Source organism: Puma concolor, chromosome B4 (assembly GCF_028749965.1).
Source record: "Puma concolor isolate L17-30 chromosome B4, mPumCon1.1.hap2, whole genome shotgun sequence".
NCBI classification, from domain to species: Eukaryota; Metazoa; Chordata; class Mammalia; order Carnivora; family Felidae; genus Puma; species Puma concolor.
The window spans coordinates 7,618,378-7,645,889 of NC_141673.1; the positions used below are offsets into that span (position 1 = coordinate 7,618,378).

Below are 27,512 nucleotides of genomic sequence, written 5' to 3' on the forward strand. Positions count from 1 at the left end.
ACACACATGACCTTGGCCAATGCCAGGTCAGAGCCTGACTCCTCATTCCAGCCCAGCAGATGGGGCTGTGGGCACCCTCTCCTCCCCTGTGGCCCACAAAATGCCAGCCCAGTATAGAAGAAAGCATCAGTCCAGGAGAACAGAGCCACATCTGTTAGGCTAAAGGGCTAAGCTAGAAGAGCAGCTGGGGTTTGTCTCCTGGTCCTTCATGTCACAGAGGTGAAAACAGACACTCAGAGTGGACAGTGACTCAGCCAAGGTCACACAGCAGGTCGGCATCAGAGCCGGGACTAAAGCACAGGGCTGGGGCTCTTTCCTTTGCCCAGAGCTGCTGCCGGCACCTGGGCAAGAGAGAGCAGCCTGAGCCAGTCAGCCAAAGGGGTGAGAGAAGACACCGAGGTCCCTCCCCTGTGTGTGTGAGGGAGGTGGTGTCCCTGATTGTGACAATGGGGCTCCCATCCTGCCCTCCTTGCTTCCCCACTGTCAGGGACCAGGGCCCATCGCTGTTCCCTGTACTGCCCAGCCAGGCCCCATGGCTACCCTCCTGCCTGACTTCCCACCTCCAGCCTCTCCCCTCCAGCCCCAGCTCCCAGGTCAGTAGGGCACAGTCTGACCTGAAGGTCACCTCATCCACACAAGCCAGTGCCACCCCACCCATGCAAGCTGCTTCACAGCTCCTACAGTGCTCCGTGCCCAGAGGTGCCTAATAAATGCTAAGCACACAAAATCTACATGTGATAAAAGTTAATTTTAAAACCAGCAGGTCCTACTGTGTTACCCTGTAAAGCAATCCCTTAGGAGACTAACATAGGGGTTCCCGGGAGGCTGCCCTATCGCTGAACCTTCTTGGAGCCCCCCTCTGGAAAGGGGAAGGAGGACACAGAGCGACCTACCATTTACGTCCAGCACAATGCCTCTGTGAGGGAAGCGGCCTTGTCTCATTTCGCAGGTATGGACATCACCCAGGGAGGTGGGGGGGTGGGGGGAGACTCAGAAGGCAGGGCTCAAAGGTCCAGCTCCACGGAAATCAGTGACTTAAGTTAAAGACAGAGTTCTTACGAAACACTGTATCTGCAAGACTGGCCTCTGAATAAAATTTGAACACTCCCCCCAAATCAAAGCCCTCCCTAGGGGCGCCTGGGTGGCTCAGTTCGTTAAGCAACAGACTCTTAATCTCGGCTCAGATCATGATCTCCCGATTTGTGAGTTTGAGCCCCGCATCGGGCTCTGCACTGACAGTGAGGAGCCTGCTTGGGATTCTGTCTCCCTCTCTCTCTCTCTCTCTCTCTCTCCCCCCCTCCCCCGCTTGCACTTTCTTTCACTCTCACAATAAATAAATAAACTTAAAAAAAAAAAAAAAAATCCCTCCCCCAAATGGAAGACTGGCCTAGAGAAGAGGGAAAGGTGGGCCACAGCCCTTGCAGTGGCCTGAACAAGACAAAGTGACCATGTTGCAAGCTGAGGAAGGACAGCATGTGAATGTCAACACAAGCACCATCAGAGCGATGGGGACACCGTGTGTGTGACAAGGGACCCAGTCTGTGGTGAAGAGGCAGGTGGTGTTTTAGAGGTCTGTGTGAGAGAACAAAAAATTGGGGAGTTTATATGAGGGTATGTAGACATAAATCCTAGTTTTGTGGGGATTCCTATTTAAGAGAAGAAACACAAGGGGCATCAGGGCGGCTCAGTCGGTGGATCATCCAACTTTTTTTTTTTTAACTTTATTTATTTTGAGAGAAAGAGAGAGCGAGCGTGTGCACACACGCGAGTGAGTGAGCGGGGGAGGGGGGGAGGGGCAGAGAGAGGAGGAGAGAGAGAATCCCAAGCAGGTTCCGCCGTGGAGCCCCATGCGCCCTCAAATTCACGAACTGCGAGGTCATGACCTGAGCGGAAATCTGGATCGGACACTTAACCGACTGAGCCACCCAAGCGCCCCGATCATCCAACTTTTTAAAAAAATATTTTCTTCTTTTTTTTTAAATGTTCGTTTATTTTTGAGAGAAAGTACAAGCAGGGGGAAGGGGCAGAGAGAGAGGGAGACAGAGGATTGGAAGTGGGTTCTGCGCTGACAACAGTGATCCCGACACAGGGCTTGAACTCACAAACCGTGAGATCATGACCCAAGCCAAAGTCGGGGGTTCAATCAACTGAGCCAACCAGGTGCCCGTATCCGACTTTTGATATCGGTCCAACTTTTTTTTTTTTCTGGTCCAAGTTTTGATATCCGTTCAGGTTGTGATCTCTCAGTGCTGGGATCGAGCCCCATGGTGGGCTCTTTGCTGAGCAAGGAGCCTGCTTGGGATTCTCTGTCTCCCTCTCTCTCTGCCCCTCCCCTGCTCTCTGTCTCTCTCAAAATAAATAATTAAACATTAAAAAAAAAAGAAAGAAAAGAAAAAGAACACAAAATTAGAAACTAAGAATTGCTAAGGGAGCCTTCCAGGGCTTTGGGAAGGACCCACACAAATCAGGGGCCCTGCAGCTTACACTTCATTAGTGCCGTGATAAATACGCCTCTGGAGATCTATTTAAGAGGTAAAAAAAAAATTACTGAAAATATTTTGTGTGTAAAGAAAAAAATTAAAAACAAATATGGCATGTGTTTGAGGGACAAATAATGGAAAGAAATGTGGGTTTGGGGTCAGCTAGACCTGGGTTAGAATCCTATCACTGGGGGCGCCTGGATGGCTCAGTCGGTTAAGTGTCTAACTCTTGATTTCAGCTCAGGTCATGATCTCACGGTTCGTGAGTTTGAGTCTCACCTTAGGCTCTGCACTGACGGTGCTAAACCTGCTTGGGATTCTCCCTCTCTCTCTCTGCCTCTCCCCTGCTTGTGCTCTCTCTCAAAATAAGTAAACATAAAAAAAAAAAGGGGGCGCCTGGGTGGCACAGTCGGTTAAGCGTCCGACTTCAGCCAGGTCACGATCTCGCGGTCCGTGAGTTCGAGCCCCGCGTCAGGCTCTGGGCTGATGGCTCAGAGCCTGGAGCCTGTTTCCGATTCTGTGTCTCCCTCTCTCTCTGCCCCTCCCCCGTTCATGCTCTGTCTCTCTCTGTCCCAAAAATAAATAAAAAACGTTGGGAAAAAAAAAAAAAAACATAAAAAAAAAAAAAGAATCCTATTACTTTATAGCTGTGTGACCATAAATGGGTTTCTTAACGTCTCCGAGCAAAATGGAGAAAAGACCACCTACTTCACTGGGCTGTTGTGAGGATTAAGAAGATGATGGACATGAAGGGCCCAGCACAGAGCCTGGGAGGTGTGCTTAATAAATGGAAACTGATTTATTGATTGATTATAAGCTGTGCACAGGCAAGCGGGAGAATTAACAGGGAGCGTGCCAGCGTGTAAGGAGGGCGAGGGTACAGTGGGATGCTGAGCGGGACTGAAGGGTGACCAGGGTCAGGGAGTGTGTGTGCATGGGGGTGGTTTCACAGATCGCCCACCGGCTGCCCAGCCCCTGCCATGCCAGCCCCTTCCTAGCACAACCCACCTCCTCACCCCCCAGCACACAAGGGAGCCTGAGCAGCAAAGGATGAGTGAGAAGAAAAGGGAGAGCTGGAGAGAGCCCGGGCATTGCCATCCCTGGCCCCCCCGCCCGCCCAGCCAGCCCCACACTCACTGAATGAACTGCAGCCCCTTCTCGATGTCCGCCTTCCGTCTCTGCCTCTCCATCAGTCTCTGGGGGAGAGAACAGTCCATCAGTTAGTCAGCAGGGGCCGGTGGCTGGTCGCTGTCCCCATCCCACTGTGCACTCCCTCTCATTCCTGCACTCATCCCATTTCACAGGTGACGCTGAGGGGCAGTGACCTATAGAGACCGTCTGAACCAGACCATGCAGCTCCTGCCCTGCACGCCCAGGCCCCACTGGACTCTGGTTCTGTGCTGTTCCTTTGATGGGCAGGGAGCTGCATGGAGGCCTCCTGTCCTTTCTCACACATGGCTTGGGCTGCAGTGCTGCACCAGACACCCTCAAGTCCCAGGAAAACACCTTGTTTGAACAGCAAACTCAGTCCAGGGAGAAGAGACAGGGAAAATGCAAAACGATGCCAGTGACTATAGCTACAATGCAGCACCACACACTTTGTATACGGGTTTCTTTGAATCATTCAACAGTGCCACGAGGCAGGTGTCATTTTGTCTCCATTTTATCAAGGAGGAAACAAGTTCAGGGAGCCCCAGTCTTGAGCCCGCTCATAGCTGAGGCAGGATTTGAACCCAGGCCATCCTCTTTTACCACCAGCAGCCCCTCTGCACTTTGAACCAGCCTGGCCTGGAGCAGGCCAGGTGGCATGGTGTGTGCCCTGTCTTGGCAAGGGAGGGAATCGCCCATGTTCTGGATGAGGAAGACAGAGGCTCTGCAAGGCTGAGGACAGGCCTCAAGTTGCACAGCAATTGAATGGCACTGAGCACACGCAGGGGGCCTGCTCCAGAGAGGCAGCGAGTGGAAACTGCTTAAGGAGAAGGGAGGCTCGGCAGTAGAGCTAGAGGTTTGGTCTTTAGGGCAAAGCCCCCAGGGGCTGGGAGCTCCCCCCCAGACCCAGATGGCCCAGCTGGCTTCCGTGGCACTATGTATGGGCTAGAAGATCAGTTGGGATCAGCTGGTCCAACCCAGTGGCAGCCCAGAGTGGGGTGGGCCTCCTCCTGAGTCAGAACCTGAGCCTGGGGCTCCATCACCCCGTGGGAAAGGGGCTGGAAGCTGCCTGGTCTCAAGCCAGCATTTTCCGTCCAGGCCACTCACGGGCCTCTTCCATACTCTGCCCCACAGTGTGGCCCTCACTCTCCCCCCATCAAGTGGTTACAGAGAGAGGATGGTGGGCAGCCGGGAAGGTGGGCCTGCATCAGCAGAAGGCTGGTACGAAGGCGTGAACAGGGGCACCAAGGTGTAAAAAGGCATAAAAACGTGGCACAACAACAGACACTCAGATCAACGGAACAGAATAGAGAACCCAGAAATGGACCCACAAATGTATGGCCAGCTAATCTTTGACAAAGCAGGAAAGAATATCCAATGGAATAAAGACAGTCTCTTCAGCAAGTGGTGCTGGGAAAACTGAACAGCGACATGCAGAAGAATGAACCTGAACCACTTTCTTACACCATCCACAAAAAGAAACTCAAAATGGGTAAGACAGGAAGCCATCAAAATCCTCGAGAAGAAAGCAGGCAAAAACCTCTTTGACCTCAGCCACAGCAACTTCTTACTCAACATGTGTCCAGAGGCAAGGGAAACAAAAGCAGAAATGAACTATTGGGACCTCATCAAAAGAAAAAGCTTCTGCACAGGGAAGGAAACAATCAGCAAAACTAAAAGGCAACCAACGGAATGGGAGAAGATTTGCAAATGACACGTCAGATAAAGGGTTAGTATCCAAAATCTACAAAGAACTTATCAAACTCAACACCCAAAAAAACAAATAATCCAGTGAAGAAATGGGCAAAAGACATGAATAGGCACTTCTCCAAAGAAGACATCCAGATGGCCAACCGGCACATGAAAAAATGCTCCACATCACTCATCATCAGGGAAATACAAATCAAAACCACAGTGAGATACCACCTCACACCTGTCAGAATGGCTAACATTCACAACTCGGGCAACAACAGATGTTGGCGAGGATACGGAGAAAGAGGATCCCTTTTGCATTGTTTGTGGGAATGCAAGCTGGTGCAGCCATTCTGGAAAACAGGATGGAGGTTCCTCAAAAATCTAAAAATAGACCTACCCTACAACCCAGCAATTGCACTACTAGGTATTTATCCAAGGGACACGGGGTGCTGTTTCGAAGGGACACATGCACCTCCATGTTTATAGCAGCGCTATCGACAATAGCCAAAATATGGAAAGAGCCCAATGTCCCTCGGTGGATGAATGGATAAAGAAGATGTGGTATATCTATACAATGGAGTATTACTCGGCAATCAAAAGGAATGAAATTTTGCCATTTGCAACTATGTGGATGGAACTGGAGGGTATTATGCTGGGTGAAATTAGTCAGAGGAAGACAAATATCATATGACTTCACTCATGAGGACTTTAAGATACAAAACAGATGAACATAACGGAAGGGAAGCAAAAATAATATAAAAACAGGGAGGGGGACAAAATGTAAGAGACTTAAATATAGAGAACAAACAGGGGGTTAAGGGAGGGACTGTGGGAAGGGAGATGGGCTAAATGGGTAAGGGGCATTAAAGAATCCACTTCTGAAATCATTGTTTCAGGAGTGAAATCTGCTCCTGAAACCATATGCTAACTAACTTGGATGTAAATTAAAAAATAAATAAATAATTTTTTAAAAAAGATAAAAAAAAAAAAAAACAGGTATAAAAACACCCAGCTACTTTGGGGAGGGAGCAAGTGTGTTAATACCTTCTAAAACTTCCTTACCTTGTTCTTTATTTCCATCTGGTCAACCACATCCTCACAATCCTGTCCAGTAAGAGGGGCAGGTGTCACTAACCCATTTTACAGATGAGGACAGGGAGGCACAAAGAATGAAATTTCTTTGCCAAGGCCACTCAACCAATGAGCAGGCAAACAGCTCTATTAGACCAAACGCCACATCCTTGGCCACGCCCACAGCTGTGAGACACCCTGTGGCCAGGGCAGGCCATCTCACTTCTCTGTGCCTCACTTTCCTCCTCTGTGTAACTTGTCAGCTGATAAGCCCTGCCTGGCAGGGTGGCTGTGAGGCTCTAAGAGTGTGAGATCGGGAATCTCGGTTCCCTGGATCTCGCTCCTCCCATGTGTCCTTCCCAGGGAGGGGTGAAGCCACACGAGTCTTCAGACTCCGCATCAGATCCTCACACTGGTCAGGGCCAGGGCCCATGTGCCCACTAGACATCTGCTTGCCCTGCCAGGGCCATGAGTCAGGGCTCTGGACTCAGACAGATGGGAGTGTGAATGCCAGCATTTACACCTGCCGTGTGACTTTGGGCCACGGTCTCCTAATGGGGAGAATGGGGCTGAAGGCAGCTCCTGCACCACTGGCTGTCAGGAGGGCTCAGGAGACAGCACGTGCAGAGCGCTTGGAGCAGGACAAGTCCAACAACCACAGGGCACCTGGGTGGATCAGTCGGTTAAGCAACCAACTCTTGATTTCGATTCAGGTCATGATCTCAGGGTTCGCGGGATCGAGCCCCTCATCGGGCTCTGCGCCGACAGTGCGGAGCCTGCCTGGGGATCTCTCTCCCTCTCTCTCTGCCCCTCCCCTGCTCGTGCTCTCTCTCTCTCTCTCAAAAGTAAACATAAAAAAAAATAATGGATGAATGAATGAATGAATGAATAAATAAATAAATAAAGTCCAACAACCTTGGGGATATGTGTTATCCAACCCTGTTCCTCCCTCCTGCAAAAAAACTTCAAGTGTTTCCTGGGATGACCCTGTTCTCCTGCAGGAGGCAGGCAGTGATGGGTCTGGACCGCCTTGCCTTGCCAAGCACACCTCTTGGTCGGTCTCTCTGTCCTCAGCTTCCCTGTCTAGGAAACCAGTGCTCATCGTGCCCACACTCAAGCTCCCCTCCAGGCCTCCAGCCAGAACGGTCTGTGGTGGTCGTCCTGTCCCCCAACTTTTGCCATTGCACTTCTTTCCACCTGGGCAGCCATCCTGTGAAGGAAATCCCGTTCCTCCTTCAAAGCCTAGCTCCTCCATGGAGTCTCTCTCCTTCCCTTTTTTTTTAATTTATTTTTTTCATGAGAGAGAGAGAGAGAGAAGAGACAGAGAGAGAGAGAGAGAGAGAGAGAGAGAGAGAAGGAAGGAGGAAGGGGCAGAAAGAGAGGGAGACACAGACTCTGAAGCAGGCTCCAGGTGCTGAGCTGTCAGCACAGAGCCCAACGCGGGGTGTAAACCCACTAACTGCGAGATCATGACCTGAACCGAAGTCGGATGCTTAACTGACTGAGTCACCCAGGTGCCCCTCTCTCCCTCCCTTTGATGGGACCATCATATACCCATTTGTCCTGTTTCCTGGGAGCCTGGGGAACCACAGATGGGTGAGACCAGTCCTGGCCCTGGAAGAGAGGTTCACCTGGTGGGAGAAGCAAGGGTGCACCCGTCACCACACAGTGTGGCCCAGCGTGGGCAGCAGGCCTGTGGCAGGGGAGCAGACCCCCATGGGCCTAGACAACCAGCACTACAGGGCTTGGTCACGGCCATGACCACCAAGCCCTGTCACTTTGCCCTAGGTCAGAATCCAGCCCCCATCCCTCCCTACCACCTGGGCTGTTTCCTGCCCCCAGCCAAGGGGACCAGCTGCCTCACTGCCCACCCCCCACCTCCTTGAGGCCATCACGGCGGGGGGGGGGGGTGCTTTCAGGCCCACAAATCCGACCCTGCCCTCCCCTACCTAGAGTGTCTGATGACTCTCTTTAACTCCGAGTCTCTTTCACTGACCCTCTCCCACTGGTCACATTTCCCCAAACCCCCACACCAGCTCACACCAGGTGGGAGCGGCTGCCCCCCTGCCCTCCCCCAGCCCTGTTCAGCCTGTAGTTCTCTCAGAAAACTGCAGCAGTCAGAGGGGAGTGTTGTCCAGTCTCCTCCCAGCCCTGGAGTCTGAGCAGACCTACCAGAAACAAGCACTGGCCAGATCCATCCCAAGTGAGAATTCCTAAGTCCGCATCCAATGCCAAGGAAAAAAATACTCCCTGCCCCAGGTGGTTATGAAGGAGGTTCCTCACACAGCCTCGGGCGAGTCCTCCTCTCTGACCACCAAAAACCCAGAGCAGTAGCACTGCTGTGTGCCCGCACCACGGAGAAGGGTTCAAATCCCAGAGCAGGCTACTCTACCTCCCTGATTAGCAGCTTCCCGCTTTGTACAATGAGGATTACAAACAGCACCTCCTGGTGGGCTGAATACAGAAGAGGGTCCTCATTTCAGAGCCTGGCACATAGCAGACACTTTACAAGTGGTAGCTTGTAGATCAGGATTTCTATGGGGGGCATTCAACATTTGCTACAGGCCCATTTTATAAGGTGAGGCCAGCGTGGCCACCTGCACCCAGGTCTTATAACCTAATTAGAGACATGGCAAGAACATCCCACCAACTCCACCCCAAACCAGACTTCTGTGGTAAAAAACGCAGGCTGGGATGAGGCACAAAAAAGTTGAAACATTTGGGAAACAAAGGGGGCGACATTTGAATTGGGCTTTGAAGGGTGAATAGGAGTTGGCTCATTGGTGTCAGGGAAGGGAAGGCCTTCTGTCAGGCTGTATCCAATAGTTCATGAAATCCCTGACATCTCTCACATTTTATCTGATCTTGACTGATGACCCTCGGGGCTGAGACGATCTGGGACCCACATTTGAGAGATGGAGAAAGTGAGGCTCACAGAGGTCACAAGGCCTGCAGCCAGCAAGTGGGGGCCAGGCCTGGAAATGCTGACTTTAGGTCAGGAAAGAGGCTGCTGCTCTACCTCCTCGAGGGTACAGTAGAGGTAGAACCACTTAGGAGCCTTCCTAGGCACCTCAGCCTGTGTTTGGTGTTGAATACTCATGGCCCAGGAAAGGCAGAGGTCTCTGGGGCAATTTGGGGGAAGACTTCTGTGTGAAAATATTCTGCTTCTTCCAATGTCCTGTTCTAGGATCTATTATCGACCACTCTAGGGTCATTCAATTGAGTGTATAGACCCTAGGCCAGGGCTGGCAAACCGATTTTATCTCATAAGCAATGTTGCCAGGCTGGTAGAGGCTGGTAGGGCTGTCCCAAGGGGCTGGGCCCTTGCAGTACTTAAAAAAAGTGCCACCATACGCAAGATCACCCAGAAACCAGGGATGCTTAGGGGAGATGCATATGGCTTGGGCCTTCACACACCCCCTCTCCAGTGAGAGTATAACCACTGCTAAAATTCAGAGTAATACAAAGTAACACCAAGCTGGAGGCCCAGGTCTTACTGGGGCCCAGGATGTGGAGGGAATTCCCCCCTCCTTCGGGAAGATTTTCTGACTCCCCCGACACATTGGTGAGTTAGTATCCTCTGAGAGAGCCCCGGAGAGTGAGGGTATAGTTCAGTCTAACCAACATTTATGTCCTCCCTACTTGGTGCTAGGTGTGGGGGCAGGGGAGACACAAAATGAATTGGTGGCTGAGGCCCAGTCCCGCCCACCAGGACCTCCTGGTCCAGTGCGGGGGGCGGAGGGCGGGGGGAAAGACAGGTGGGCCGTCAGCTGTGATGCAGGCTGGCTGTGGGTGCAAAGGGCCTGGGACCTGAGAGGAAGGAGCGGTGGGTCCACTGGGGGAACCAGGGAAGGCTCTGCAGGAGGTGGTTCCTGAGCTGGATGTGAAGGAGAATGACAAGTTTCTTGAGAAGACTGGGAGAGAATGGACATTCCTTACAGGACACCTGTCCGGAAACACTCACACTGAGACTGGCTTGAGCCTCCCCCCACCCCCAACAAGTCCCTGTGGCACCCCTCAATCTGCACAGCCACGAGGATGGGGAAGCCCAGGCCCCAACCCGCCTCGAGGCTGCCAACAGGGGTCGGCCAGCAGGCCTGGCCCACAACTAGGAGAAAGCTGGAAGGTCAGGTGGCAGGAAGGGAAGGAAACCCACGTCTCCCGGGTGCCTACCATGTACCAGGTACTGGGTTCACCTCTCCCTGATTGAAGGACCTTCTGCTGGTCGCTCTCGTGGGCCCTGCTAATGAGGAGGGGGACAGACCACCCCAAGAGCTGCGTGGTCTGGTAATACGTCTGGCTTTGCCCAGTCGTGCGCCTCTCAGAAAGTAAGCTAGAGAGCACCTGCTAAGTGCCAGACACCCAGATGGAAGGGGCAAGTAAAGTATGAAGCACACCACCTGGAAAGGAAAACCACAGCGGCTGCCAGGCAGTGGCCCTGTGCGAGCAGGGGGAAGTGGGCAGAGCAACAATCAGGACCTCAGTCTGTCATTAAATGTGAGTGGCTCCTCCACTGTGCCAAGCTCTGCTCTGGAGGCAGGGGACTCAGCCATGACAGAAACGAAACCCCTGCCCCTCGCAGTTTAGTGGGGAAACCAGGCTGCAGGGACACAGCCACAACATGAAGAAAAAGGAGCTTCACTGGAGGCAGCCAGCCAGCCACCTGTGCGATGAGCCCTTAAGGGATTCCTAAAATGTTCTAGGCCCTGGGGATTTAGCAATTAACAAAAGTGACAAAGTCCTCTTTTAGAGTATATGTGCAGGTGGAGGAGAGATAGGAGAAATAAATGTATAACGTCACACAGGAAGGATACACATAGGAAAGGAAAAAAATAAGGTGATAGAGTGACAGGGTGCTATAATTATATAGCAGACTCAGGGAAGGCCTCTTTGACATTTGAACAGAGATCAAAATGACGGAAGGGAGCAAGCCACGTGGGGAAACGTGTTCAAGCAGAAAGAACGGTGAATGCGAAGGTCCTGAGGTAGAGACTGATCAGTGTATTTGAGGAAGAGCAAGGAGGCCAGTGTGGATGGAGCAGAGTGGGCAGTGGGAACAGTGGTGTATGGGAAGGTCTGTGACATTACCAGGGAAGACCATATGTGAGGTCTCCATCAGCAGAGCAAGGGCCGTGGCTTCACCCTAAAGTAAGATGAGAAGTCACAGGTTTTGAACAAAAAAGCAGCTCTGTGTCTGGCTTTACCGTACCTGAAAATGAGACATCGTTAAATAAATGTGATTTTTTTTTTTTTTTTGAAGTTTCACTACAACCCCATCAGGGACGGAAAAAGTGTTCCAAGAAGCCAGGAAAGTTGCTCAAGGCCACACAGTGACCCTACAGCCTGGGTTCAAAGGGCCTGGAGAGATGGGCATTGGACAGCCTTGTTAAAGTGCCAAGTAAGCAAAAGCCCCCTAAGCCCCAGCAAACACCTAAGTCCCCACACGCCTCCCTCCTTCCCAATGTCTTTCCTCTGGGAGAACCTTTGTATGGGTGGTTGTTATGAACTGAATGTTTGTGTCCCCGCCAAATACATACGTTGAAACCCTATCCCCAGTAGGACTGTATTGGAGATGGGGCCTCTAAGAAATAATTCAAGTTAAGTGAGGTCATTAGGGTAGAGCTCTGAGCAAGTACTTTATTCCCACAGCCTGAGTAGGCGAGTACAAATTTTGGTACCAAGAGGTGGGGGTGCTGCTGTAACAAATACCTAAACATACGGAGGAGGTTCAGGGAGCTTTGAGGTGCAGCTAGAAAAAACCCCGATGGCCATGAAGAGATGGCCGGTAGAAATAAGGATGTTAAAGGCAATTCTGGTGAGGCCTCGGATGGAAATGAAGAATAAGTTCTTGGAAACTCAGGAAAAGGTGATCCTTGTCCCAAAGTGGCAAAGAACTTGGCTAAATTGTGTTCTAGTGGAGAGCCTGGCTGGCTCAGCAGGATGAGCACACGATCCTTGATCTCAGGGTTGTGAGTTTGAGCCCCATGTTGGGTGCAGAGATTATAAATAAATAAACTTAGATAGATAGATAGATAGATAAATTGTGTTCCAGTTTCTTCTGAGAGGTAGAATCTGCAAGCAATGAAAATGGATATTTAGCAGAAGAGATTTCTATGCAAAGTATGGAAGGTGTGGCATGCGTCCTCCCTACTGCTTATAGTAAAATTTGAGAGACGAGAGATGAATTGAAGAATTGTTAAACAAAAGGAACCAGAATTCAAAGAGCTGGAAAATTCTCAGCCTATTCATATTGGAAAAAAAAAAAAAAAGGAACACGTGTTCTGAAGAGAACAGTAAGGATGTGGCTGAACAGCCATTTGATGAGGTGAGTATGGGTGTGAACCACAGACTTAATCAGCTAGCGGCAGAAGTCAGAAATAGAGACGGGGTTATACCAACAGAAACTCTGCCCGTTAGAACCAAAGGGGTCAGAGAAAAGTGGACAGCAGAATGCAGGAAGGCTGCTGGACTTCTTGAATTCTGCAGGACCGGACCATAGAGCTATCTGGATGCAAACACGTTCTATCCTTCAAAAAAAAAAAGGAAGTCTGACCCTGATCCACAGATGATCAGAGCTGCCTGGGTGGGGCCACCAATTCGTTTTTAGAGCTGCAGGGGGTGACCCACTGCAAGAGCCGTTGGGGGGCCGGTGCTGTGCCCCAGCGAGCCAGCAAGAAGGAACAGCAAGCCAAAGACGATTCTCAAGCCTTCAAAGCGAATGGAATTTGCCCCCACCAGGTTTTAGACTTGCTTGGAGCACCTCACCTCTTTCTTCTTTGCGACTGATTCTGTTTGGAACGGGAATGTCTATCCTACGCCGGTCCCACCATTGTGTTTTGGGAGCACATAACCTGTCTGGTTTCACAGGATCACAGCCAGAGAGGAATTTACTCTGGATGAATCTACCTCCAGTCTCACTCAGACCTGATTTAGATATTTAGATGAGACTCGGGACTTAGAGTGGGTGCCGGAATGAGTTAAGACTTTGGGGGCTGTTGGGACAGAATGAATGCATTTTGCACATAAGAACATGAATTGGGAGGAGGGTAAGGGGCAGAATTTATATACTGAATGCTTGTATCCCCCCAAAATTACATGTTGAAGCCCTAATCCCCAATATGACTGTTTGGAAATAGGGCCTCTACAGAGGTCATAAGGTGGGGGCCCTGGTCTGACAGGGTTAGTGTTTTTATTAGAGGAGACACCCGAGAGCACTCCCTCTCTCTCCCTGTCCACACCCAGAGGAAAGGCCAGATAAGGCCACAATGAGAAGGCAGACATATGCAAGCCAGGAAGAGGGTTCTCATCAGAAACTGAATCCACCAGCACCTTGACCTGGGCCTTCTAGTTTCCTGAACTGTGAGAAAATAGATTTCTGTGGTTTAGGCCACTCAGTCTATGGTATTTTGTTATAGCATCCCCAGCACACTGAGACAGTGGTTCAAAGACCATTTGTTCTCAGCTGAAGAGGGAGGTGAGTTCCTTGATGATGAGGGTAGGGGTAGGGCATGGTTGGTGAGGGTAGGGGTGAGACATGCTCAGGGCACTTGCTAGAAGAGCAAGGAGCACATGGGCCAAATGGATCTTGTCTTTTTTTTTTTTTTTTTTTTGAGAGAGAGAGACTGTGTGTGTCTAGGGGAGAGGGGCAGAGGGAGGGAGAGAGAGAGAGAGAGAGAGAGAGAGAGAGAGAGAGAGAGAGAGAATCTCAAGTAGGCTCCATTCTCGGTGCAGATTCCAACGTGGGGCTCGTGACCTGAGCCAAAATCAAGACTCAGACACTCAACCAACTGAACCTCCCAGGCTCCCCAAATCTTGTTTTTTTTTTTTTTAAACGAGTTTATTTTATTTTTTTGTAATATTTATTTTGAGAAAAGGAGATAGAGCGAGCAGGGGAGGGGCAGAGAGAGAATCCCAGGCAGTCCCCATGCTGTCAGCACAGAGCCCGACATGGGGCTCAAACCCACAAACTGTGAGATCATGCCCTGAGTTGAAACCAAGAGTAGGATGCTTAACTGACTGAGCTGCCCAGCTCCCCAAATCTTGTCTTTTTTTTTTTTTTAATGTTTATTTGTTTTTGAGAGACAGAGAAAGAGAGCAAGTGGGGGAGTGGTGGAGAGAGAGGGAGACAGAATCTGAAGCAGGCTCCAAGCTCTGAGCTCCCAGCTGTCAGCACAGAGCCCCATGCAAGGCTCAAACTCACAAACTGTGAGATCGTGACCTGAACCGAAGACAGATGCTCAACTGACTAAGCCACCCAGGCACCCCAAATCTTGTATCTTTTTAAAGAAAAAAAGTGCAAGGGATAAAAAATGTCAAAGGAGAAAACAGGCCCAAGTCTCCCCAGGACCGGACTGCCAAGTGGGGAAGTCCCCTCCCCCCTACTCTAGGTCCATGTTCTTATGATTTGGGAATTTCAAGCGGGACCTACCTCAAACGGCTCTTCGCAGAAATAGCCATGAATTAAGGAACCAACAGAAAACAATTCCAACATGTCAGCACAGTCTGTGACCACATACCCAGGTTCACACCTGGGTTCAAATTCGAGACCTGTTCCTATTAACTGTATACAAGCTGCTTGAGTTCTTTGTGTTTCACACCCCCGCAGGGATACTAATACCTTCTTCTTCTTCTTCTTTTTTTTAACTAATACCTTCTTTATAGGGTTGTTGCGAAGGTTCAATGAGATGCCGGGGCAGGATAAGCATTTAATGTCAACCATTACTATTTTATAATCATTATGATTACTTAAAAAGAGGGGCAGAGAACATAAACAGGAAACCCACAGGAAACATGAATCATGAAGAAGAGACACTCAAACTCACTGATAAAAGAACCACACAATAAGCAGCAACTTTTCACCTCTGAGACCACGGTGAGAAGAGAGCCTAGTTGATGCAGGTGCAGGAATGGGCACTTTCCAACACTGCAAGTACACTGAGAGGGCGAAACGGCAGCATCGCTGCGAAGTGGCGTAGCAACATCTACCAAAACCAGGAAGCCAGCCGGTTTGCCCCTCTTCCTCCCTGCACAGCCCCAAGGCTGTTCCTTTCCCAGTCACTCAGGTGAACCTGCACTGGATTAAGCCAATCACAACAGTCCCTTTGGTTGCCAGTGATTGGCTTAGGTAAGGGCATGTGACATCGTCCTGGCCAATGAGAGGAGGGGAAGTCAGCCAAGGAACGGTTTTCTTCACACTTAGTACAGGACAGAAGCAATGATCTGTTACTTGCTGCCGTAGGACGGGGAGTATCGAGAAGATGCACACGCTGGGGATGGCAGAGCGCAAAGACAGAGCAAAGTTGATGAATGACGTGTCTGGCCCAATAAGTTAGCTGATCCTGGAACTGCTCCGCCTCATTAATCACGTGAGATTATAATGAACTCCGGTTTTGAGGTAGGAATTGTTACTTGCAGCCAAACTCCTAAATGATAAAGCGCCCTTTCGACCCAGAAACTTCACTTCCACGAACTTAATCTACCCAAATCCTTGTACAAGCACTCAATTATATTTGCACAGGATGTCTTTTTTTAAAGAGTGAAAAGCTAGAAGGAACTTCAATGTCCACCAGTAGAGAATTAGCTTAATCCGTTAAATTACACAATACCCCTTACAGTGCAGCTATTGAATCCACGTGCATCGTCATGGAGATGCCGCCATACAACATTGAGAAAGAAAAAAAGCAGCAGATTCCAGAACACTGTGTGTCGTATGATCACATCTGTGTGCAATGTGCGTTTACATCAAGAAGTTTGCAAGATATTCTCCAATTTAACTGGTTCTCTCTGGGGACTGGGACCTGCCAAGGGGCAACAGGACACAGAACACTCTGCTTTGTACACCTAGAATGATTTAGATTCTTTTTTTCCCACAGAGTAAGTATTCACCTTGAATCTAAAACGCAAAATGAGATGACTGACTTGAGATCAACCCAGTAGGGCAGAGCCCAAGTGGGAACCAGCAGCCTGGTTTTAAACCCAGTGTTGCAGGTCTGCCCGAATGTCCACGGGCTGTTCTTCCCAAGAAAAAAACCAAACCATTGACCTGAGAACCATGAACGGGTTTTTTGTTTGTTTGCTTTTTGTGTTTCCACCCCCCGCCCCCCCCCCCCCCCCCACTTTGGAGAAGAGTTTGAAGATGAAAGACTCAGAAATTCAGATCTTCATCAGACCAGGCAGGGACTGTACCAGCCTCTTGAAATCTCGGTGCCTGGCCCTGTGCTTGGTGCAGAGCAAGTGCTCCATAAACGGTGGTAAAAGAAATGGATGAATGAATATTAACTCATCTAACCCAGGCATTATATAGATAAGAATGAATGAGTGTTGGAGCGCCTGGGTGGCCCAGTCGGTTAAGCATCTGACTTCAGCTCAGGTCATGGTCTCTTGGTTCATGGGTTCCAGCCCTTTGTCAGGCTCTGTGCTGACAGCTCAGAGCCTGGAGCCTGCTTCAGATTCTGTGTCTCCTTCTCTCTCTCTCTCTCTCTCTCTCTCTGCCCCTCTCCCCGCTTGCACTCTGTCTCTCCCTCAAAAATAAATGGATATTTAAAAATTTTTTTAAAAAAGAACCAATGAGTGTTAAATAGATGACAAAAACAGAAATACTTGAAATAATCAAGTAATAATAACATTTTCTGAGTGGTTACCTCATGCCAGAGGCTGTCGTGATCTCCCTCTCTTTTTTTCTAGGCACGTCATGATCTCTTTATACATAATATCTTCTAGCACCCCCTGTGAGATAGACTATTAGTCTCACTTTGCAGAGGGGAAAAGAGAGGCACAAAGAAGTGAAGTGACTTGCCCAAGGTCACACAGCTGGTACACGATAGAGCTGGGATTCAAATTCTGGCAGCCTGGCCCCAGGGCCCACACATATCACCATCTCTGTTACCCATGAGGCAACAGGACCCAGTCCCAGGACCCCTGTCAGCATGCTTGTGTCTCTCCCACCTCCAAGTAACTCCCTCCCCTTCTGGATCATGCACAACCTCTCCTCCTTTCCTTGGTCACATTTCTTTTTCTTCTGTTTTTTGTTTTTTTTTTTTTTAATTTTTTAAAATGTTTTTATTATTTATTTTTGAGAGAGAGAGAGAGAGAGAGAGAGAGAGAGCGAGCATGAGCAGGGGAGGGGCAGAGAGAGAGGGAGACCCAGAATCCAAAGCAGGCTCCAGGCTCTGAGCTGTCAGCACAGAGCCCGAAGTGGGGCTTGAACTCATGAACCGCGGGGTCATGACCTGAGCCAAAGTCGGCCGACTGAACCACCCAGACGCCCCTCCTTGGCAACATTTCTTGTCCACACTGTCTCTAGAGCCTTACCTCCCCCTGCACCCCCCACATCTCAGCAGCCCCGGTCCCACTCCACCGAAGGTGCTTGCCAAGGGTCCTCCCCATTCCAGGAACCTTCTAGTTGCTGAGTCCCATAGAGGGACAGTTCTTCACTTGCCTTTTTCAGTATATTCTCGGCTGCGTCTGCCACGTCCTCCTCACACCTCTCTGACCATTCCTGCTCTGTCAGGGGCTCCTCTTCCTCTGCCCAGGTCTCAAGACCAGCGCACCTGAGCTTCCATTTAAGGGACAGCGCTTCTGTCCTCCTCCCTCTACATGCTCTCCCCAGAGGAGCTCTTGCATGTCATGATCTCGTGAGTCATGTCGATGACTCACAAATCTATTCCTCCTGCCAGGCTCACCCCCTCCCCAATATTTCAGATTCATGTCTCTTAACCCCTGGGCAGTGCCACCTAGATGTCCAACACCCAGGCCGCTTATGACCTCCATGCCTTTCTTAATCCTAGGCGCTCTACCTGGAATGCCCTCTCCCTACACACACACCTAGCCAACTCCTATTCATCCGTTAAGACCCAGTTCGGATGCCCATGTGTCCACAAAGTCCTCCCTGGTGCCCATCCCAGTTGGGTGCTCCTCCAACTTGCCACAATCCAAACTTCGCAGCATCTCCCCTGCTCCCGCTCCTCCTCCATTTTCCCCAAACTCCATTCATAGCTCCAACTGCCATCCTGTTCTCAGTCCCCAGTTCCTTCCACCGTTACCTCTGAAACATCCTCCACCCTGCAGCTCCTCCTGCCATCTCCATGACCACGGGTCTCAGGCCCTCAGCATCTCCTGCCAACAGCCTCCAACGAGCCCCCTCCAATCTACCATTTGGTGGTTGAGGAGATTTGCCTAACACACATGTCAACATCACTCCCCTGCTCAAAACCCTTAACAGGTCCACACAGGTGCACACACAGATGAATGCAGTTTTGTTTTTTTTTTTTAAAGATGAAAGGTGGGGCACCCGGGTGGCTTTGTGGTTAAGCATCCGACTTCAGCTCAGGTCATGATCTCACAGTTTGTGAGTTCCAGCCCCGCATCAGGCTCTCCGCTGTCATTGCGGATCCTCTGTCCCCTCTCTCTCTCTGCCCCTCCCCTGCTGGTTCTCTCTCTCTCTCTCAAAATAAATAAACGTAAAAAAAAAACACTTTTTTTAAAGATGGAAGGTGAATAAGCTCAGTAGTCTCACAGTGAAACAATGCCGATTTTCTGATTCTGATAATGTACAACCACCATATACCATCAGCAGGGGAGGGTGGGTGAAGGGAATTCTTTGTACTGTTTTTGCTACTTCCTGTGAATAAAAAATCGAAAACAAACAAAACCTTCATGACACCCACTACCAGGAGGACGAAGGCCAAGCGGCTCCCCCCAGGCACACCACACCATAGGAAGTACCTCGCCTCCCGTCCGGCTCCATGACTGGCCTGGAATGTCACACTCCGACAATGTCAAACCCAAGCTGCCCGCTCTGTGTGGAACAGCCTTCGCACCCACTGCTTCCTTCCCACCCTGGCTAGTGCCCGGCGCCTCTTTAAAGCTCAGCTGAGGTGGCTCCTCTACCGGGAAGACCCTTTCCCCAACCCCCAGCTAACACAGCACCCCAGCTCGGCACAACCATTGCACTTACCCTAGCTAAAGGACAGCGTGCGCTTATGTCCCCCTCTCCCTAAACCCTGAGCTTCCTGAAGGCAGACGCTGCATCTGATTCATCTCTGGGCAGCACAGAGAAGCCGCGCTCTCCAACCTATTCTCCAACTATGTGAGCGGAATCTCACAGACCCTCGAATAACAGCAAAGGTGCTGATTTCAGGCGCTCTCGCCTACCAGATATTGTTCAAAGAACTTTAAATAGAACACATAATTCTCACAACACGCCATAAGAAAATACTATCATCATCCCCATTTTACAGATGAGGAAACCGAGGCACAAGGAGGTGAACTAACCTGCAAGAGTTACCCAGGCTATAAGGGACAGAGCGGCGACCTGAACCCCGGCAGTTGGGCTCTGGAGCCCACACACTCTGACCTCCCGACTCAAAGGTGCTCCTCTCCCATCCCCGCAGGCTGCCTCCAGCCTCATCTCACACTCCGCCAGCCTGGCCCTCACCTACCCCAGGTTTCATGAAAGGCGAGCGGTCGGTGCCAGATTGGCCGCGTATGACAGATTGGCCTCGTATACTGCATGAACACTACCTGAGGTTACGTCATCTCCAAAGATGCCTGGCACTTCTCCTGACTCACCAGGCCCTCGACAGCTTACTCAGAGACCAGCAAAGGTTCAATTTCGCCATCCTCAACCTCACCAGTCAGAATTCCGGGTCTGCACGAATCTCTTCCCCATGGTCCCCATGCACCCTGTCTGTCCACCTGAGGCCCCTCTGCTCCAAAGAGGCCGAGCAGGGGTCTTGGCTCATTTCTGGAGGTTATGTGCTGGGTGTCATCCACCTTTTATGCCAAGGGTTTTAGGCCTGCGGCCCCCAGAGAGAACTCAGGAGTCCATGAACTTGGATGGGAAAACATTTAGAAGTTTTTTTCACTACCCCCTACCTGGTATTTAGCATCCCCTTCAATTACAAAAGCAGGCAACACGCTGCAATAGTGTCGTGCTAGGAATCACAGCTCTTTCACATTTCAGCTACTGCAGGCACAACAAAATATTGTTCACACTCATCACAACTTCAGAATTATGGCGCTTATGTTAGACTCACTGCCAGATCTGGTTCTCAGTGCACTGATGAAAAGCCCAGCTACAGTTCGAGAGAATTGGGTTTCCTTTGCAATCCTGCATATTTTACTTTATGCGCTTAAAAACGGTATTCTGAGAAGGTGTTCAGGGGCTTCCCCAGGCTGCCCAATGGGTCTGCAGGACAGAGATGATTTAGAAGCTCTGTCCTAAGGAATCATGTTTATCCCTACAATAATCTCAAAGGTAGGTGCCACCATGTCCACTCTCCACAGAAAAGCTAGGCTTGAAAAAAATAAAATAGAGTCTTGGGGCACCTGGGTGGCTCAGTAAGTTAAGCATCCAACTCTTGATCTCAGCCCAGGTCTTGATCTCAGGGTTGTGAGTTCAAGCTCCGGGTTGGGCTCCACACTGGACATGAAGTCTACTTAAGGGACAGGGGGTGGGGGGCGCCTGGGTGGCGCAGTCGGTTAAGCGTCCGACTTCAGCCAGGTCACGATCTCGCGGTCCGTGGGTTCGAGCCCCGCATCAGGCTCTGGGCTGATGGCTCAGAGCCTGGAGCCTGTTTCCGATTCTGTGTCTCCCTCTCTCTCTGCCCCTCCCCCGTTCATGCTCTGTCTCTCTCTGTCCCAAAAATAAATAAAAACGTTGAAAAAAAAAATTTAAAAAAAAAAAAAGGGGACAGGGGGTGGGGGGGTGGAGAAAAAAAGGAAAGAAAAGAAAAGAAAAAAATAATCTTTTAAAAAGAAGTGAGGGTTGGAGAGACCGCGACTTGCCCAAGGCCACCCAGCAGCTGAGGAAGATAGGCAGAAGCAGCGTAGGTACCACCTCAGGCTCCACCAGAAACCACCTGTCAAGGAATGACGAGAGAAAAGTACCACCCACAGGCCTCAGCAACTTGCAATTTGTTTTCTTTTAACTACCTTGAACAGAAACCAAAGTTCAGGAAACCTCCCTCAGGCCTCCCCCACGGCGCCACCATAAGTCAAACTAAGAGTCAGCAGTTACAAAGGGCTTTTACTCTCTTGCCTTACCCTCCCAGCTACTTGGGGGCCAAACTGCACAGGAAGGGTTCAATCCCACATCTGTGTCTCCAGGGGTCCAGGCTCCAGCTTCTTCACAACTTCCCAGCTATCAAGGGAGATGAGATGTTTAAACTAACTTTTCTTTCAAAGAAAGGTAACAGAAGCTCGGGGCACCTGGGTGGCTCAGTCAGCTGAGCATCCGACTTCGGCTCAGGCCATGATCTCCCGGTTCGTGAGTTCGAGCCCTGCATCGGGCCCCGCACTGACAGCTTGGAGCCTGGAGCTTGCTTCGGATTCTGTGTCTCCCCCTCTCTCTGCCCCTCCCCACTGTGCTCTGTCTCTCTCTCTCTCTCTCTCAAAAATAAATAAATAAATAATAATAAATAAACCTTAAAAAAATTTTAAAAACAAGAGAGATGCATTTCTATATTTCTCACACTGCTGGCACCAGCATGGTCAGGGTCTGGGGAGAGTGGAAGGAAGGAAGAAAATAAAGGAAAGGAAAGGAAAGGAAAGGAAAGGAAAGGAAAGGAAAGGAAAGGAAAGGAAAGGAACGGAACAGAAGCTTATTGCAAAAGGCTTGGGAATTATGGGCAAATATAATACACGGGGGGTGGGGCGGAGAGAAATCATTCAAAGTCCCATAGTTCAGAGTGATCACTTACTATTGTGGAGTGCTTTTTCTTTTGAGCAATTGAGAAGTCACTGGCCCTGTGCACAGAAGCTCAGGAATCCTTGTGGTCATACCACTTGGGCACCAAGAGTGTTCCATGGATTGCTCAGCCCGCTTCACTGTCTGAAGACAGAGAGGCAGGCTGGGGCAGTGCAAAGGACTCTGAGCCCGGGAGTCCACCACAGCCCCAAGCTGGCTTTCAGGGCACCTCTCTGAACCTCTGTTTTGTCATTTGGAAGAGGGAGCTAATGACACCCAACTTGCAAGGCTGCTTTGCAGGTTTATATCATGGGCCCCTAACCCCCACATCCAAGAGGAGATCAGAAATTTGTGTTTCTGCTGAACCTGTACTGTCAGAGAGCGCTGGCAACTTGCAAAATTACCCTGTAAGCGCTTTTTGATCAGTCAACACCAATTCCTTTGCAGTTTATCTATCTAGGCCACTCTTTTTTGGCAAGGGCTGATCTGGACCACCCTGCTACTATTATTCACTCATCCAACAAATAACCAAAGAACACCTTTATATGCCAGATGCTGGGGGAACAGGGTTAATAATGTCCCTGACCTCGTGGAGCACGTGGTCCAGGCGTGGGAAGACAAATAAACAGGGCAATGTTAAATGCACAAGACAAAGCTACAGAGAGTGACAAACACGCTGAAATAGGAAATGTGGCAGGGAGTGATGGGGGGCAGGGGGTAGCAGTGCTGGGAGTTTAGGGATGGCCCTTCAGGGAGGTGGCATTTAAGAGAAATAAGACGGAGCCCACCATGGGAACACAGAAGGTAGGTAAGCGTGCACCGGCAGAAGGTACGGCAATGGCAATGGCCCTGAGGTGGGAACAAGTTCAGAATGTTCAAGGAAAAGACAGAAGGCCAGTGTGACCGCAGCGCTGGAGTGAGGGCAAGCGAAGCAGGAAGCAAGTTTCGAGGGGCAGAGTAAGGCTGGTTAGAAGGCTGCGTGCAAGCCACACTGGGGAGCCAGCACTGTGTTCTGAGTCAGGAAGCTACTGGGAGGTTTTCAGCAGAGGAGTGACAAGGTCCCACTTAAATCTTGAGAAGATCCCTTACTTAGGCTGCTGCATTGAAGACAGATGACAAGAGGTGAGGCTGGAAGGTCAGTTAGCAGGCTACGGCAGTGGTCCAGGCCTGGATCGAGGTAGGCGGTGGAGAAGATTCAGGAACATTCTGGAGGTTATGGCCACCACAACCACGCTGTCACACCAGTGGCCTTTATAGTTTTCAAATCCTCTTCATTTGAGCCTCACAGCAAACTCAAGGAAGGTAGAACTGAATCAGTGAGGCCATTTCACAGAACAAGAAACTGAGGCCAAGAGTGATAATATGATTGTGCCCTGAACATGCAGCTAGTATGTGCTGCAGCTGGGAGTGAAACTCAGGACTTTGGACTCCCTGCCCTAAGTTCTTCTGGCTGCAGGGGGACAGGGCATGACATGGAATGCGCCAGAGAACAAGAGCACAGATGGACCTCTGTTAACCCCAGAAGGGTCACAGCCTCCACTTCCCCCTGCAGCCTTCACAGGAAGTGCTCAGTGGATGCTCGCTGGCCGGCCCCAGCACTTAGGAAGACGTGGCTCTTGGTCCAAGGGAATGTGACACCCTGTCCCCTTTCCAAAGTCATAGCAGGGACAGGGTAGCAAGAGCTGGAGGCTGGACCCCTCAATTTTCTTCTGCAAAAGAGGGACTTCTTACCGTAAAGGGGCATCAAGAGGATTAATGAGAATATGGCCAAAAGCACAATACAAACAACAGATAATTGGGATTTCCAGAAGGATAAGAAAAGACCTTCATGGAGACTAAAATAACTTGAGGGGTGCCTGCCTGGCTCAGTCAGCAGAGCATGAGACCCTTGATCTTGAGATCATGAGTTCAAGCCCCACGTTGTGTGTACAGACTACTAACTAACTAATAAAATAACTGGAAGTTACTTCTCCTGCATAGCAGCAAAGACCTTGGGCTCAGGGGTGTCAGATGCCTGGCTCTGTCTGACCCCTCCCCGCCGACTCCCTGCTCTGCCACAGCCATGTGATCCTGGAACATCAATCTCCTCATCTGCAAGATGGGGCTGCTAATACGTGTTCCTGCCTCCAAGAGCTGTGAAGCGGAGTCAATAAGAGAAGGCCCAGAAAGCGCCAGGCCACACACAGAAGCCTTAAATACGCGGTGGCTGGTGTCACTACTGCCGATGCTGCCATCAAGCCTGCGTTGTCAACCTCGGATTCGGGGCTTGGGATGTGCGGCCGAACTGAAGTCGGCTACAGCTGGGTTCTGGAACGCAGCAGTGGTCCCCACAGCCTGATGCAGACACAGTGCTCGTACACCTGCAGAAGCCATCAGGGTACTCGCAGGGGAACAGACTTCCTAGGGAAATAAATAAGACGGGAAGGAGCCCCGGAGCTGGTGATGACAGAGAAGAGGAAACCGAGCCCGTTTTCTATGGGCCATTAAATGTGATGAAAGGAGCTGGCTTCTGTGGAGGCTCCTGGGAGCAGACACGTAGCAGTCACTTCATCAGCCTGGGCCAAGGCTCCGGCTTCGGGTTGCAGTGGGACCTCCTCAGAGGACACCTCCTCCTCTTCCACCTGAAGTTACCACTGCGGGGGAGGGGGGGTGGGGGGGGGAGGGTGCCTGTCGCTCTCCCCTCCCTGCCCCGCCTCTCCCAGCCACCCGTCGTCCCACGCTGGGCCAAGTCAAGAGCCAGGCTGCCTGGTCGTCTGGGTCTGCTCTCCAGTTCTGCCACTTAACCTCCCTTGACAGTTTCTTCATCTGTAAAATGGGGACAATCACAGTGCCTACCTTCAGGGCTGTTACAAAGATTAAGTAAGCTCATCTAGGAAAAAAACACTCACAACAGGGCTTGACTATCAGTAATTGCTGGATTGGTTAATGGCTAAATGATGACAAACTTAAAAACCCCTCCACTTCTAGTTCCTCTCATCGACTCTCCTGCCCCGATCCCCAGGCACTGGGCGTCTCCCACAGCTTACCATCACACAATCAAACCTCAAGGCTTGCTTTCAGGAAGGGAAATTTAGGCCCAGAGAGCCCAAGGGACCACAGCGGTAGAGCCTGACTTGAACTTCATCTTGTGCCTGCCACCCACATGGTGGCCGCACCAGGTGACCTGCCCCGTCGTTTACGCTGCCTTTGCCCGACTCGGTGCCTCTTCTCAGAAAGCCTTCTCTGGCCTTTCTTGAACCCATCTCTCAAATGTTCGAATGGCACTTCTTCTACAAAGATCCTCCACCCTGGGGCAAAATAAACCTTCCTCCTCTACACTTGGGGTATAATTCAACATGACAACACACTGGCCGAAAGCGTCCTCCTGGCACCTCCACTTGAGCCTGGGGCACAGGGGATGAATCAGACCCAGTTCTGCTCTTGGGAAGCTCGGGTTAATCAACCATATCTTTGTCCTTTCCAATCTACAAGCTACTTCAAGGTGTCAAGCCAGACACCCATAGGCATTAGGGAAATGGACTAAGATTCCACACTCAGAGCCCAGACCTCCTTCACCACCATTCATCCTGCCTTCTCGAGGCATGCTTCCAGAAATCTCCTAAGTACTTTCTTTCTTTTTTAGGTTTATTTAGAGAGAGAGAGAGAGAGAGAGAGAGACATTACAAGCAGGAAGAGGAAGAGAGGGAAAGAGAGAATCCAGGCAGGCTCTATGCTGACTGTGTGGAGCCCAATGTGGGGCTTGATCCCACAAACCGCAAGACTATGACCTGAGCCAAAACCAAGAGTCGGATGCTTAACTGACTGAGCTACCCAAGCGCCCCAGAAATCTCCTAAATACTTTCACAGGACCAGGCCCTGGGACATACGGTAGTTCAGTACAACTCCCTGGCCTTTTGGAGAGCCTGCTGGTCTTTGGGCTTAAGCCCCCATCCCCACTGCATCTGCCCAGTCACACTATCCTGGTCTCTACATATTCGAAATGGAGGTGGTCCAATTGTGACACCGATTCCAACGTAACACACTCAACAGTCACAAAGGCCTGGGTTCAAATCCAACTGGGTGACATCGAGCCAGCCACATAAATCCTGTGTTCTTCAGTTTCTTCATCTGTGAAATGGAGATAACAATGCCCGCCCCTCTTCAGCTCGAGTCATGATCTCATGGTTTGTGAGTTTGAGCCCCCGTCAGGTTCTGTGCTGACAGTGTGGAGCCTGCTTGGGATTCTCTCTCTCTCTCTCAAAATAAATAAATAAACTTAAAAAAAAAAAAGAATAATGCCCACTCCTCATGGTACCACTGTAAGAATCAGAGAGAATGTACGTCAACCTCCCAGCACAGAAGCAACCATGGTGAGCTCAGGAATTCCTTCCTCTTCTGTCCCCCAGCCAAGCCTCCCCATTCTTTCAAGCTCAAGATCCACTTCCTGGAGGAAGCCTCTCCTAACTTTTCCAGGTTACCCTGAGAGCTCTCTCTCCTGTTCACTCCCACTGCATTGACTCTGGTATTAGAGCATTTCCTGGTCCTATCGTGGGTTCCGGTCAGGCTCTCAGTGACAAACTCAACCCCAAGCCTGCCCTTTGGCACCTCACCATGCTCACAGGAGACATTTGAAAACTAACTTGTTATGGTGGCCCAGGACTCTGGAAAGACTGAAGATTTGGAGCCAGACAACTAAGTGGGAATCCTAGCTCTGCTATGTGACAGAGAGACCTTTGATTCTATAAGCCTCAGGTTTCCCACCTGGAAAATGAGGATTGAAAAATGCCCACCTGATGTGGTTGCTATGGAGGACAGATGAGCCAGCATATGTGAAAGCCCTTTTGTTATAAACCAAAAAGTGCTATTTAAGGGATTCTTATTTTCAGATTCTCCAAGCCAAACCTACTGACGCCTTAACTTTCTTATACCTAGAGACTAGCTCATCCCACAGAGCTTCTTAGCCCCAAATAATCCACCCACACCCACATTCTTAACTGTCCATCGCAAACAAAAAGCCAACAGCCTGTAATTCATGGCATCCACAGAACACAAACCTCATCCCAGCTCAAGGACCAACAAAAATCTCTCTCCCATGCTCAGATCTCATCCCTCCTGAACATAGGTTTCTCCTTCCCAGCTTAAGGTACCCCATGCCTCAAACCTGTTCCAATAGCATTTTGGCCATGCATCCCTTGTATGCAGTCTAATTTCTATGGGATGTCAAATGGGGAAAGAAGACCTTGGCGGGTATGGTTGGTTGTATGTGGGGAGAGGGGTTGTAGTAGTCTTGGTAGTAGACGTAAAGATTCTGCCGGAATTTTGGGTTAAACAGTTGCTAAATGTACTATAATTATCGTGTTTGTATGAAAAGCCAAGGATCTGCATTCTGCTATTTTCATGGGGCTGGATGAATTGCAGACGCTGAGGAAAATGGTAAGAAGTTGGGGTTC

At 50.3% G+C, this 27,512-nt stretch overlaps 1 protein-coding gene across 1 annotated transcript in view; it reads right to left on the reverse strand.

The window, feature by feature from the left end:
• ZC3H7B (zinc finger CCCH-type containing 7B) overlaps nucleotides 1-27,512 on the reverse strand; it is a 60,913-nt gene that overhangs the window by 32,085 nt on the left and 1,316 nt on the right. Inside the window, exon 2 of the mRNA XM_086712168.1 lies at nucleotides 3,618-3,676. Coding sequence (XP_086568294.1) covers nucleotides 3,618-3,670 — 53 coding nt within the window. The 5' untranslated portion in view covers nucleotides 3,671-3,676. The remainder of the gene's footprint in view (nucleotides 1-3,617; nucleotides 3,677-27,512) is intronic.